The sequence below is a fragment of the Nannobrachium achirus genome (assembly GCF_963921795.1).
Source record: "Nannobrachium achirus genome assembly, chromosome: 1".
NCBI lineage: Eukaryota > Metazoa > Chordata > Actinopteri > Myctophiformes > Myctophidae > Nannobrachium > Nannobrachium achirus.
In genome coordinates this window covers 27,861,295-27,874,134 of record NC_137810.1, presented here as the reverse complement: position 1 = coordinate 27,874,134, position 12,840 = coordinate 27,861,295, and the positions used below count along the sequence as shown (strand labels likewise).

The 12,840-nt window shown below is 40.5% G+C and overlaps 1 protein-coding gene across 1 annotated transcript in view; it reads right to left on the bottom strand.

The window, feature by feature from the left end:
• Positions 1-12,840, bottom strand: part of raver2 (ribonucleoprotein, PTB-binding 2) — a gene marked incomplete at both ends in the record, with an annotated part of 111,930 nt that overhangs the window by 84,589 nt on the left and 14,501 nt on the right. Inside the window, one exon of the mRNA XM_080724360.1 lies at positions 1,650-1,716. Coding sequence (XP_080580486.1) covers positions 1,650-1,716 — 67 coding nt within the window. The remainder of the gene's footprint in view (positions 1-1,649; positions 1,717-12,840) is intronic.

Below are 12,840 nucleotides of genomic sequence, written 5' to 3'. Positions count from 1 at the left end.
AAGCCTGAGGTATAGTACTAGTATGGGGGACCCCAGTCAACAAGTATTTAGTGTTTAAGTGGTTAAATGCTCTTTTAAAATGTTGTGGTTCCCTGTTAGTTCCGATCAAACCCTTCCTCCTACAATCTAACATCTATTTATAAGAGCGGTTCAGAGCCTCGCAGTCACAGGCGTAGTTCAACGTCTGCCCTTTTTCCTGCAGCATTCTATCATACCAGGATCCTTAATAGTGTTGATCCTTAGAGAATACTATCACCTTTTAAGTCCTCCTGAAGTGATCATCTCTGAAGACATTATGGAAATTGGACTCCAAACAAATTCAAGAGGCTAATGATGAACGGGCCAGATGCTAGCTGTCAACACAGCTGAAGTCTTTGAAATGCAATGAGCGGTGCTCTGTTTAAGTCAAACAAGATGGTGAAAGAGGAGTCAGTAAAGGATACGGGGAAAATGAGAGAGAAAGAAAGAGAGAGAATGACTGAATTGAAGGATAATGGTGGCAGCCAAAGGTATGACAGAAAGGATGAATACTGCGTGAGGTGCATAACACAAGACAGAAGGAGTGAGTGCAGGTCGGACACCGAGACAAAAGGAGATGCATTGCAGCTTGAATTTTTCCCCACAAGAATTGTTGTGTAAATGTAAACAGGTCCTCAGAAACCCTCTGAGGTGCCCTTTGCCTCCCGGGTCCTCACCCCTACCACGTAGCAGAGCTTTGATATCTCAGTTGTTTACTGTTCCCTGCTTTGAAAGGTGTTGCCTTTCAGGTGCTTGGCTAAATGCTCTCCAGCTATATATAGGCTCAATTTACGACTGCCCAGGAAAGATACAGACACACACCCACACACACATACACACACACACACATACGTAGGCGAAGGAACCTTCTGTGTGTGTGTGTGTGTGTGTGTGTGTGTGTGTGTGTGTGTGTGTGTGTGTGTGTGTGTGTGTGTGTGTGTGTGTGTGTGTTTGTGGTGTGTGTGTGTGTGTGTGTGTGTGTGTGTGTGTGTGTGTGTGTGTGTGTGTGTGTGTGTGTGTGTGTGTTAGGGCATTAACGAAAAAGTCGACTCAGTCGACTTCATTACACAAGTCGACTCCCACCAGAGAAAGTCGAAGCTGGAAAAAAAAAAAGTTTCTATTGTGAAAATAGCAGATCTACATGCTCACAACGCCTCGTGCTGCGAGGCGTTGTGAGCATGTAGATCGGCTATTTTCACAATTTCTGCCTCTATATATTTGACAATTTGGACAATGTTTAATTTGCCATTTTAGAGATATTAAAAAAGTCCTTAAATTGGCACTTTAGAAATGTGAAGCTACCCTCTATACACTTAAACTTTATGTTGGTTTGTTTACAGTCGAGTGAGAAAACAATGTTTCACATTAAGTTAATCATCTGGGGACTCCCCAAAATAATTGGGGGGTTGTGTGTGATGTGATGACGTCATCAAACGATAAAGTCGACTTCAACTCAACTTTTTAATGAGTCGAGTCGACTTGTAAAAATCACAAGTCGTTAATGCCCTAGGCCTAGTGTGTGTGTGTGTGTGTGTGTGTGTGTGTGTGTGTGTGTGTGTGTGTGTGCGTGTGTGTGTGTGTGCGCGTGTGCACGCGTGCGTGCGTGTGTCGGTGGTACAGTTAGGGTTTACCTGTGCCTTTGTTGCGATCCACAAAGCAGTACTTCAGCTCGTACTCCTTCAGGATTTCATGGACCTCCTGCAAAATGAGAGAGCACAAAACAAAAGAGTAAAAATATTATATTAAAATTAACCATTTTCGGGCGTCCGGTGGCCTACTGGTCAAGGCGCATACCACATAGGCACCGCCACATAGGCATGGTTGCCGCGGCGTCGCCGGTCCGATTCCCGATCTGGACGACCTTTGCCGCATGTCACTCCCCATCTCTCTCTCTCCCCATTTCCTGTCAGTCTACTGTATACTATCAATAAAGGCATAAAAGCCAAAAAATAAATTATAAAAAATGTTCAACTTATCTTCATATAAATGGTCCTCACTAATGTTCATGGTAATACAATTTTGTGTCTGGGTCTCAGAGGAAGGCTATATGGACAGTTCAGAAACCTGCCTACCAGTGATGTCGGCAGGTTTTTCAACTTTTTTATTTTTTAAAGAGAACAATGGCTTCCATTATAGCATTCTAACGTTCCAGGAAAAGAAAGATTCGAGAAAACAGCTAAATAAAATATCATACTGTGCCTTCCGTTTAGACAGACTAGAAGTTTGCGGCCGCTGCGCGGCCGCTCACATCTAGAAATCGCGCCCTAACGGGCGCTCATATTTAAAAAAAATAAAAAAAAAAAATTTGATGGTCAGCAAGGAACATGCGTTGTTGATTTTTGTATTATGTTTTTGAGACAATTGAACAACTGCTGAACGTGGAGTTGCAGATGCAAGACATTGGGACATACAGACATACAGACATACATACACACGACCCCATTCTGATTAGGTTGTGAGATATGCAGTTGTCCAGAATCGACGATCGAACCATAAGCCCATATATGGGCATTCCAATATGGGCATATACTGATGACATCATGAATCTCCAGATAGTGTATGGGCACAAAGGGACGCAGGTAGAAAGACAGAAACAGACCAATCTCCATATATGGGCACAAAAGGGGCACAGACAGACGGGTACAACAGGTATCTCACTACACTATGATTCAGACATATTGGTCGGATCAGCGGTGCGACATAGGTGTTTGTCCGAAAAAATGCCATATACCAGAGAACAGAAATGGAATATATATGGCACATATCAAAGAAAGTAATTCAGAACAGTACATCCCTGGTACCTTTCATGAAGAATATCTGAGTTGAGTGGACTCATTTTCTTCTGCAACAATGATAACCTATGATACCTTTTCTCTCTACATTGAAGACACATTTTCAAGATGAAAGGATTATCGATTTGTTAGGAATAGAAACTAAAGCAGACTCGCTCATGACAGAACCCACGAGAAAGAAAAGGACAAAGATGATTTTCTGAAGTCCTGAAGATAATTACTTCTGAGTGGCAGCTAGCACACCGAGGGAGACAGAGAAAGAACATGTTTCTCGCATATTAGCCACAATTCAAAACCGTGCACATGTTTTATGTTCTCTCTGCTTTTGTCTGTCTCTGTACAGCAGTGGTTCTCAACCTGTGGGTCGCGACCTGATGGGGGTCCCCACATGATTTTGGGGCGGCCCCCATATCAGAGTGAAGAGACGATTTAAGGACTTTTAAAATATTTATAATACTAATAATAATAATAAAAAAGGAATGCAAAGAAAAAGACTGCATCAAAACTAATCAACACACTGAAACTGGTTGAAAATTGTGAAAATAAGAAAGAGCCAACCGCATTGTGAGCTTGTAGATTGAGCTTGTAGATTCTTTTGTGTTTGTTTTAAAATGTATATATATTTTTTAAATAATTATACAAAATAAATATATTTTTTTTATGTTTGAAAAGAAAATGGTATTTATACTACAGTATAGGCAACCTGACATAATACTACTTTCATTCCTCCGGTGATATGAGGAGTTTTGTGGAGCAACACTGTTACTGTCAAAGCATTCAACACAACCAGGTCTATGGAAGGGTAGAAGAGTACACAACATAGTTGCCAAGACCGTATATACTGTACATGTACTGTAAGTAAGTAAATAAATAAATAAAACATGACAAAGCACAGTATTTACATGGACACCATGGCATTGATGAACAAACTTTTTTTTCTTTTCTTTTTTTTTCTCCATTTTGTATGAACTGAGGTTCTGGGAAGACTGGGCAATTAACCAAACAATATTGAAACCAATATTTAGAACCATTAGCCGACTTTATCTTGCTCATGTAGGTTAATCCGAGGAATTGAATTACAATGGACCACGATTTTATTTAGATTTACACTATATAAGATCCCCCTATAAGATCATCTTTATAGTTGTCTAAAAAAAGGAAATGTAGGAATTTCCCGGTTTTACTTAATTGTTCATGCAAATTCATGCAAATAAGGAAAGATAGATCACCTTTATAAGTTAACTAATCATAATTATAGCCATATCCAGTTTGTGACGATTAATTATGCTAATTTCTCAATTTATGACTCAGTATTGTATTATGATACAGTAGCTCTCAACATAAGCAGAAATGGATTCAGCACATAAAAATCATGTAGAAACAACACATTAAGTACCTTTCCTCACAAATGCCTAACATGTAATTTTCTTTTTTTAAACTACATTTTTATCCCACGATTATTTTTTTATTTTTTATTATAAGATTATAAGATTTGTTTTGGGGCTTTTATGCCTTTATTAGATAGGACAGTAGACTGACAGGAAATGGGGGGAGAGAGATGGGGAGTGACATGCAGCAAAGGTTGTCCGGATCGGGAATCGAACCGCCGACGCCGCCAGGCATCAATGCCTATGTGGCAATGCCTATGTGGTATGCGCCTGGACCAGTAGGCCAGCGGGCGCCCATCCCACGATTTTGTAACCCATTATCAATTATCTAATGTAATTAGGGTTGCCAACTCCCAGAGTTTCAAATACGGGACACCTCATTATACTTCTGAGGAAAGTGGCGGCGCCGAAGGCCGAAGGCGCCACCGAAAAATCTGGTATTTTCGGTTATAAAGTTGACTAAAACGGGTATTTTCCTATATTAAATCATATTTTTCCTTTCACAATATTAATTCGGGTGTCTTTGGGCCACCTACATTAAACAATGTTCTGAGCCGAGTACTGTCGTATGCTCGCTCGCACACACTCTCGCGCAGGCAACCTACAGCCCATGGGAAGGGATTGGTGTAGGGGCCGGAGATTGTGTCTTAGCAACACTGTGTTAATGAGCCAATGAGCTGCCTACAAACAGCGCAGCGCCTCACACAGCAATGGGATGCAGAACTTGTCTCAGAGGAGAGCAGAGTGGAAGCTCACTGACAGGCAGAATCACTGTCATTTCTCAATTAAATCATCCCGTCATTCATATTTATCCCCCAACCTTCAAATACGGGACAAAGAGCGTCCCGTATCAGTTCAATACGGGACACGACTTTTAGTTTCCAAAAACGGGACGATCCCGTATTTTACGGGACGGTTGGTGACCCTAAATGTAATCCTGGGCGCTAAACTCCCTCTGCCAACCTGGGGAGACAATGGACTGACCTCATGCTTCCTTCTGTGCACGAGGAGTCCAAGTCGCTTCTTTTCACCTGACAGGGGGGAGTGTCCCTGGTTTTGGGACGCCTCGCGTTGTGAGCATGTAGATCGGCTATTTTCACAATATTTATCTGCGGAACTGAGTCACATTAAATGTAATACCTACAATTCCAAGTGCTTGTCAGGGTGGGGGTCCCCAGTTCAAATATGTTTATTTTGGGGGTTACGGCCTAAAAAAGTTTGAGAACCCCTGGTATAGAGCATTAACAAATTTATCCACCAGGGGCATTGACAAATCATTCTTATTAGTCCATGGGCCATACGAGATGTTGGTATCGGAAAGGTGGCAAAGGTTATCATGCATTTTTGAACTTAAAGGGATATAACACTTTCAAAACTTTTTTTTCGTCTAATCAGGCTTGTATGAACACCCTGAACAGTTTTTAATTTGCTTCATTCAGTATTTAGATATTTGATGTAAATGTTACCACCTCCAACACGCCCAGGCCCTCTCCACATACACACTCATTGTAACTTCAAACTCCATTTTAACCATGATAGATTCATTAAAAACACCCATTATTTTTTCTGGTGACTCATAATACCCTCCTAATACGTGAGCAGACCGTGTTTTTTCAATAACTTTTTTCATTTATTTTCAATAAAATATTATTGTATTTAATGTTTTCCATTTTCCCAAAGAATTATTAAAAACAAATGAAAAAGGTTATTGAAAAAACACGGTCTGCTCACGTATTAGGAGGGTATTATGAGTCACCAGAAAAAATAATGTGTGTTTTTAATGAATCTATCATGGTTAAAATGGAGTTTGAAGTTACAATGGGTGTGTATGTGGAGAGGGCCTGGGCGTGTTGGAGCTGGTAACATTTACATCAAATATCTAAATACTGAATGAAGCAAATTAAAAACTGTTCAGGGTGTTCATACAAGCCTGATTAGACGAAAAAAAAGTTTTGAAAGTGTTATATCCCTTTAACTTTACATTACAGGGAAAAAAAGCAAAAAAAGAATCTGCTTTAAGTAGCATATGAGGGGTCAAACTAGGGGTTTTTCATGATTCTGAATCCATTGCAAGCATCTGTTTTGCACAAAAAAACATTCCTTGGGCTAAAAAACTGCCCCATAAGACTATGGTTTAGTGATGAAAAGTGATGAGTCATCACTTTTCACACTTTTGTGGGGGCCGTTTTAGCCCAATGAATGTTTTTTATGCAAAACAAATGCTTGCAATGGATTCAGAATCATGAAAACCCCCTAGTTTGACCCCTCATATGTTACTTAAAGCAGATTAATTTTTTGCTTTTTTCCCCCTGTAATGTAAAGTTAATGGGACACCAACTCTAGCGGCTGATAACACCAATTTAGCTGTGTCTCAGAATGGGTTATCATACCAAAATATAATCTACAGATAAAGAGCTTTTCAAAAATGCATGATAACCTTTGCCACCTTTCCGATACCAACATCTCGTATGGCCCATGGACTATATGACTTCCTATCTAGCCAAGCTTTATAAACCATGAAGAAATATATATATATATATATTTTAAAGAGAAAACAATAAAACAATTATAATAAGCGAATATTCGACTTCGGTGAACAATGTCGAATAGTGACTTTGATATTCGAATATTCGAATATTTGGTGAATGCCCTAGTATAGAGACCCGGATTACTGCATATTTTTTGTGAGAGTACCTACCCTAGGAGATACGGGGAGAACATGCAAACTCCACACAGAAAGGCCCTTTTGCCAACCCCACCGAGGTTATGGGCACTGATGACGCGGAGGAAGGAACAGATCATAATTGAGGCTAAGGTTTGAAATACGGGTGATATTGATATTGATGTGAAGTCATATTGCCCTCATCTCAGAACAGATCAGCCATGTGGACACGTCGTCACGGGAGATTTGGCCCGTATGATTAAAGTTATGTGGGGCTTCAAACAGGACTTTCAATCCGTCGCACGCTTGAGTGTGCTCACAGATGCAGAGTCACGCTGCATGGCAATGCCACGGCGTGGAGGCAGGGTGTTGTGGGATTTGTTACCAACGTCTTCTAGAGCCATTATCTCTCCCTCTTTCTCTGCATCTCTTCCCTTAATTTTCTTCCTACTTCACCCTTTCAGCTTTCTCTTTCTGGTCCTAAACAGAATCCAGCCCACACACACACACACACACACGCACACGCACACGCACACGCACACACACACAGCATCAAGTGTGTGCTTGTCAGTGGGGGTGCCTACTGCTGCCCACACAAGGGTCAACCCTGGCACTTTAAAAATGAGAGCAAAAGCAATAACCGACCGTTCAGAGAAATAGAGAGAGAGAGAGATAGAGAGAGAGAGAGAGAGAGAGAGAGAGAGAGAAGTGGAGTTAATGATTGAGCCCTTCAAAACAGCCCACATGCACTCTCTTGTCGCCCCCTCCATTCCTGGAGATGTGAGCGGGGAGGGGAGGTCTACCTATGTCCCTTATAGATCTTTGCTTGCTTCTAGAGAGAGCATGGGATTCAGTGCAAGTTCTCCTCGTCTCTTTCTCTCTCGCTTTCTCTCTCTCTCTCTCTCTCTCTCTCTCTCGTGTTACCAGTATGTCTCGTGTTACTAGTATAGCCCTCATATTTACTTTAACTTGGAGTCTTTTTGCTGCCGACAGCCTGAGATGTGGGGGCACCTAATAGACAAAAAGCTAACCTTGTTTACAAAATGTAGACACTGATGGAAGATAACGGGTAAAAGAGACACGTCTTACCGGTAGTAATAGTAATCAAGTGGAGATGTTTGTAAAAAAGAAAAAAGTAGTAGGAAGAAAAACACTGAAATGAGACTGTGTTCCCATCCCGTTATTCTGTTAGAACATGCACGCAAGTTTGCATGCAAACACGCACATATACAGAACATACCGAACACAGACAATGACACAGTACAGAACACCAGTACAAGATTCAGGATGGGCCATTCCAAACTATAGTCATCATTTAGTTGTGTTCTCTGTTGCCTGTGCTAAAGGTTTTCATTAGGTTGGGAATGGGATAGATTAGACGCTGTAAGCATCAAAACATTGACATTTAAAAAAGACCAGTTAGTCACTCACTCAGCATAGCCATAAGTGCAGTGGGTCCATTGTAGTGTACGTGTGTTCAGTGTATGTGTGTGCACATAAAGCATGTTAACTAGGCACCTCTGTAGTGTAGCCACCGAAGAAAAACTGCAGTGGTGGAGAAAGTACTCACTTAAGTAAAAGTATCAATACTGCAATGTAGAAACATTCTGTTACAAGTAAACGTCTGGAATTAAAGATTTACTCAAGTAAAAGTACAAAAGTATTGGTATCAATATGTACTTAAAGTACCAAGTAGAAAGTACTCATTGTGCAGAATACTGTATACCCATTTCACAACTTTTCGAATGTATACAAATCTTTTGAAAATAGTAATAGGTTGTAGATTGGCTGTTTTCAAATGGCCAAAATGTACGTACCGGTATATAGGGCTGAGGTTGTTGATGTAATGTTTTGTAATAATAATCTAAAGTTTTCAAATAATTGCAGTGGAGTAAAAGTGCAATATTTGTCTCTGACATGTAGTGGAGTATACGTAAAAGTGCTGAAAATTGGATATACTCCAGAAAAGTAAAAGTACCTCAAAATTGTACTTAAGTACAGTACTTGAGTAAATGTACTTAGTTACTTCACACCACTGCACTCGAGGCTGTAGCGGAGCAGAGAACTGTAGGTGAGTAGAGGAGGGTAGTGGGAGGTAGGGATGGGACGATATGAACATTTCATATCACGATTATTCACGATTATATCACGATTATTATTATTATTATTATTAAAAGAAATCGCGATTTACAATATTATCGCGATAATGAAAATCCATTATCCTTGGGCGGAACATTTGCAAAAAAATATAGAGGATTTAATACCGGATATGCAGCTCGGCAAATAAAAGGTGACTTGATCCCAGTGCATGATGGAGGAGGTATCGCGATAAATTAAATCTCCACGATACGATTATCATGAGTGTTTTTTATCACGATAAACGATAATATCGCTTATCGTCCCATCCCTAGTGGAAGGTAAAGAGACAGTTACACAACATAAGAGGAGGGAAAGCAGAAACATTAGTCTTCTCCTCATAACACAAATGTATAGAGAGTGATATTAAATATCAAAACTGCTGAGAAAATGCCAGCAACATAGATTAAGACATTTTATTATCATGAGGAATTATTTTTCATTATGCGTCCTCGTTGAAGCCTACGTTAATATTTAATGTGCACAGAAATATGTCTGCAAATCCTCCACGGTGCCTCCACTTGGCCAGGCCTGTGGAACCAGATGGGGAGGACATTCTGAGTGGAACTGGGACGCCTAGCGTATTCCTCAGTACGCATTACGCCAGGAGTCTTCAACGTTTTCAGGCCAAGGACCCCTTAGTTGAGAGAGAGAGATGAAGCAGGGACCCCCCACAACCTTTTCATAGATTCCATATAGTTTCATCGTTTGACAGCAAAAAATCAGTGTATTTTGGATTCATGTCAATTTGTGTTTTCAGATATTTAACCACTTGAACGGTCAATACTTATACTGCTAATTTTGGCTACAGTTCTCAGAATATGGACACTAGGGTTCAAGTTGTTAATATAAAAAGGATTGGAAGATTTGGAGGACCCCCTGTAGTAACTCTGAGGACCCCCTAATGGTCCCGGACCCCCTGTTGAAGACCCCTGCATTACGCAATCCCAGAGAAACTCCTCCCTGTCAGGTGAAGGGAAGAAGCGGCTGACGACATCACATACTGTACACTCTGCCCGAAAAACAACAGTAAGGGGTTGGCAGTGACAGGAACTACATGGGCAATGGTTCTCACACTTCTTAATTTCAAGGAGCCTGGTTTGGTATACAAGTACATTAGGCCACAGACTCCCATACGTGTACAAATGTTCAGTATCGATAATTTAGCTGAGGACCGCCTGAAACCACCTTGATGATCCATGGGGGTCTCTGCCTGGACCCATCTTTGAGGGTTAATTATGAATTGGCAAGAAAGATAAAAATAAAATGACATGGTGGTGTGGCCTGTTTGCATTGAGAGCAGGCTGGGAGCTTGAACTCTTGAGACTCATTCATTTGTCTACTAGCTTCTGTAGCTCCCCCTTCTTACAAACACAGAGACATACACACACAGATCCTGGGCTGGCAAGATCAACCTGTGTGTGAGGGCACGCATTGTAAGGACTCCTCACCTAGATCACCCCCCCCCCCCCCCACACACACACACACACACACACACACACACACACACACACACACACACACACACACACAGAGTGAAAAGCTACTCTACTCATTAATATTGGTATATAAATTATATTTGCATTAGTAATGCACTATTCAAAATAATAATATTAGCAGTATAACTAATAATATGGTTTAGTAGCGTAGCACTTTTTTATGCTAGAATCATAATCATATTGGTTGTGTTAGTGTGCCAGTATTCCTGTAAGTAGCATTAGTGGCAACGGCAATGTATCTGCATTGTTATCATTGCTCTCCTGCTAGTGCTGAGTTAGCACTGTGTTAGTAGCATTAGTTGCATTAGCACTGCATTAGTATCACTGTGTTGGCATTGCATTGGTTAGTATGATATTTAGCAATAGGCTACCATTCATGTTGGTGGTAAAATAAATTACTTTATTAGAGTAGGGACCGAGTACAATATACAAAATTATAGTTTATTGCCAGTGTTGGGTGTAACAGCGTTAAAATTAACTGCGTTACTGTAAGGGATTACTTTTTTGGGTAACGGGGTAATCTAACGAGTTAATTTAGCAATTTAGTAATTAGTTACTTACCAAAAAAGAATGGTGTTACTTACATTTAAGACCTATATTTCCCTGTTTTTCTACTGTATTCAATGGGTCACCACTTTCGGTGTGACATGGGGTTAACGTATTACTGGTCTTGTTTACATTGATTTGTCGACAACATTGCCTATCCGCCACTGCCAGCAATCAGAGTTTTTCACTAACCTTTATTAAATCATAGAATATTATGCGTTGCCACGATCCGCTCATGGATGGTCTCAAAAGACGCACATGGCTCTCTTTAAGTCTGGAAAAAAAAGTTCCGGTGGCCGATAATCCAATGCAGAGTTACAGGCGGTAGTAGATAGATCTGTATTTGGTTATGTGTGTGTACAGGTCTGTAGAGTTTGTAGTATATATGCATGTACTTTATTGTATGTATATGTGTAGTGTATATTATATTTAAGCATGTTTATTGAACGTATCATTTTTTTTTTATAATATGTATGATTTTTATGAATTTCTTTATAAGCCTCTAGGCTTCTTAACTTCTCCTGCACAATATGTCATACAAAAGTATATTTTTCTATTTTTTTTAATAATTCCAAAAAATAAATTCACGCTGCCTTTGGAATAAATGGTATGCATTTTCTAAAACAGCCCATGGGGATTGAATCAGCTGATTTTTTTTGCGGTCACTTGATTTCACATGGCTCCAACCTCCAAGTGGTCCTGAGAGTGATGCAAAGAGTAAAAAAAAAATCACAACTTTAGTGGTCTAGACTTTGGAAAAAAAACTTGTATTTCATATCAGTCATATTTCGTTTTGGCAGTAGATGAGTTTAATACAGTTTATCTATTTTATTTAAAACTTTTCCCAAATTTGGAGATCATGCAGTACTGTAGATGTCTGACATCATAGCCCACATGATGACTGAGACTGACATGGAAGCCATGTTGATATTAGGCCTAGCTTTAGGTTGTTTGTATCGTCTTTATTTATTTATTTATTTATTTATATATTTATATATTTATTTATTTTCTGCTATTTATTATTTTCATTAATGCACTGGACTCTGATTTAAACAAATTGCAAGTATTCAAAAGAAAAGCTTCTGGGAGGCTGGCTGGGGCATGGCCCCTGCTGCGAGGGGTGCTTCTGCAAGATGGGGAGTGTATTATTTTGATTATCGTTTTGACTTAATGTTTTATACAATTGTGTCAATAAAGTAACTAACTATGGGAGGGGGGTGGGCGGTATCAAGACATGACGGCACACTGGGCACGTGCCAGACCTTTGGAGCCACAAGGCAATGCACCCTCTGTGGAAACCATGCTTACAAGGCAAATTAGTGTACACCTGGCCTTGAATATATTCACTACAGCAGATTGGACAGGAGTCCTCCACTGTATCATGGATAGCAATGTGTGGTAGACAGTTTATGAACTGCACATTGACTGGTGCTTGGACAATCTCGACAACCGGGTTAATATCCAGATTAGCATGTGCCTCCACGGCCTCAAGGGCATGTGCCTGTTGTGCCACCCTCTCATGCTCGAGCAGGTTCAGCCTCTGTGCCAACCTGTCCATTTCTAGGCTCAGCTGGGTCATCCTCTCAGAGACCCATGCCATCCTCTCTTCAAGGGTCCGAATCTGCCTCTCCATAGAAGTCAACTTGTCTTGTGCCAGCCTCTCCTTCTGCACACACCTCATCTGTGCTACACTCTCCTCCATGGTCTGAACCATCCTCTCTGTGATCCATTATATAAAGATCACATGATCGTGATGTAGTGCGTCGTCATCGGACCAAGCCCAAACAAGGATACAATAC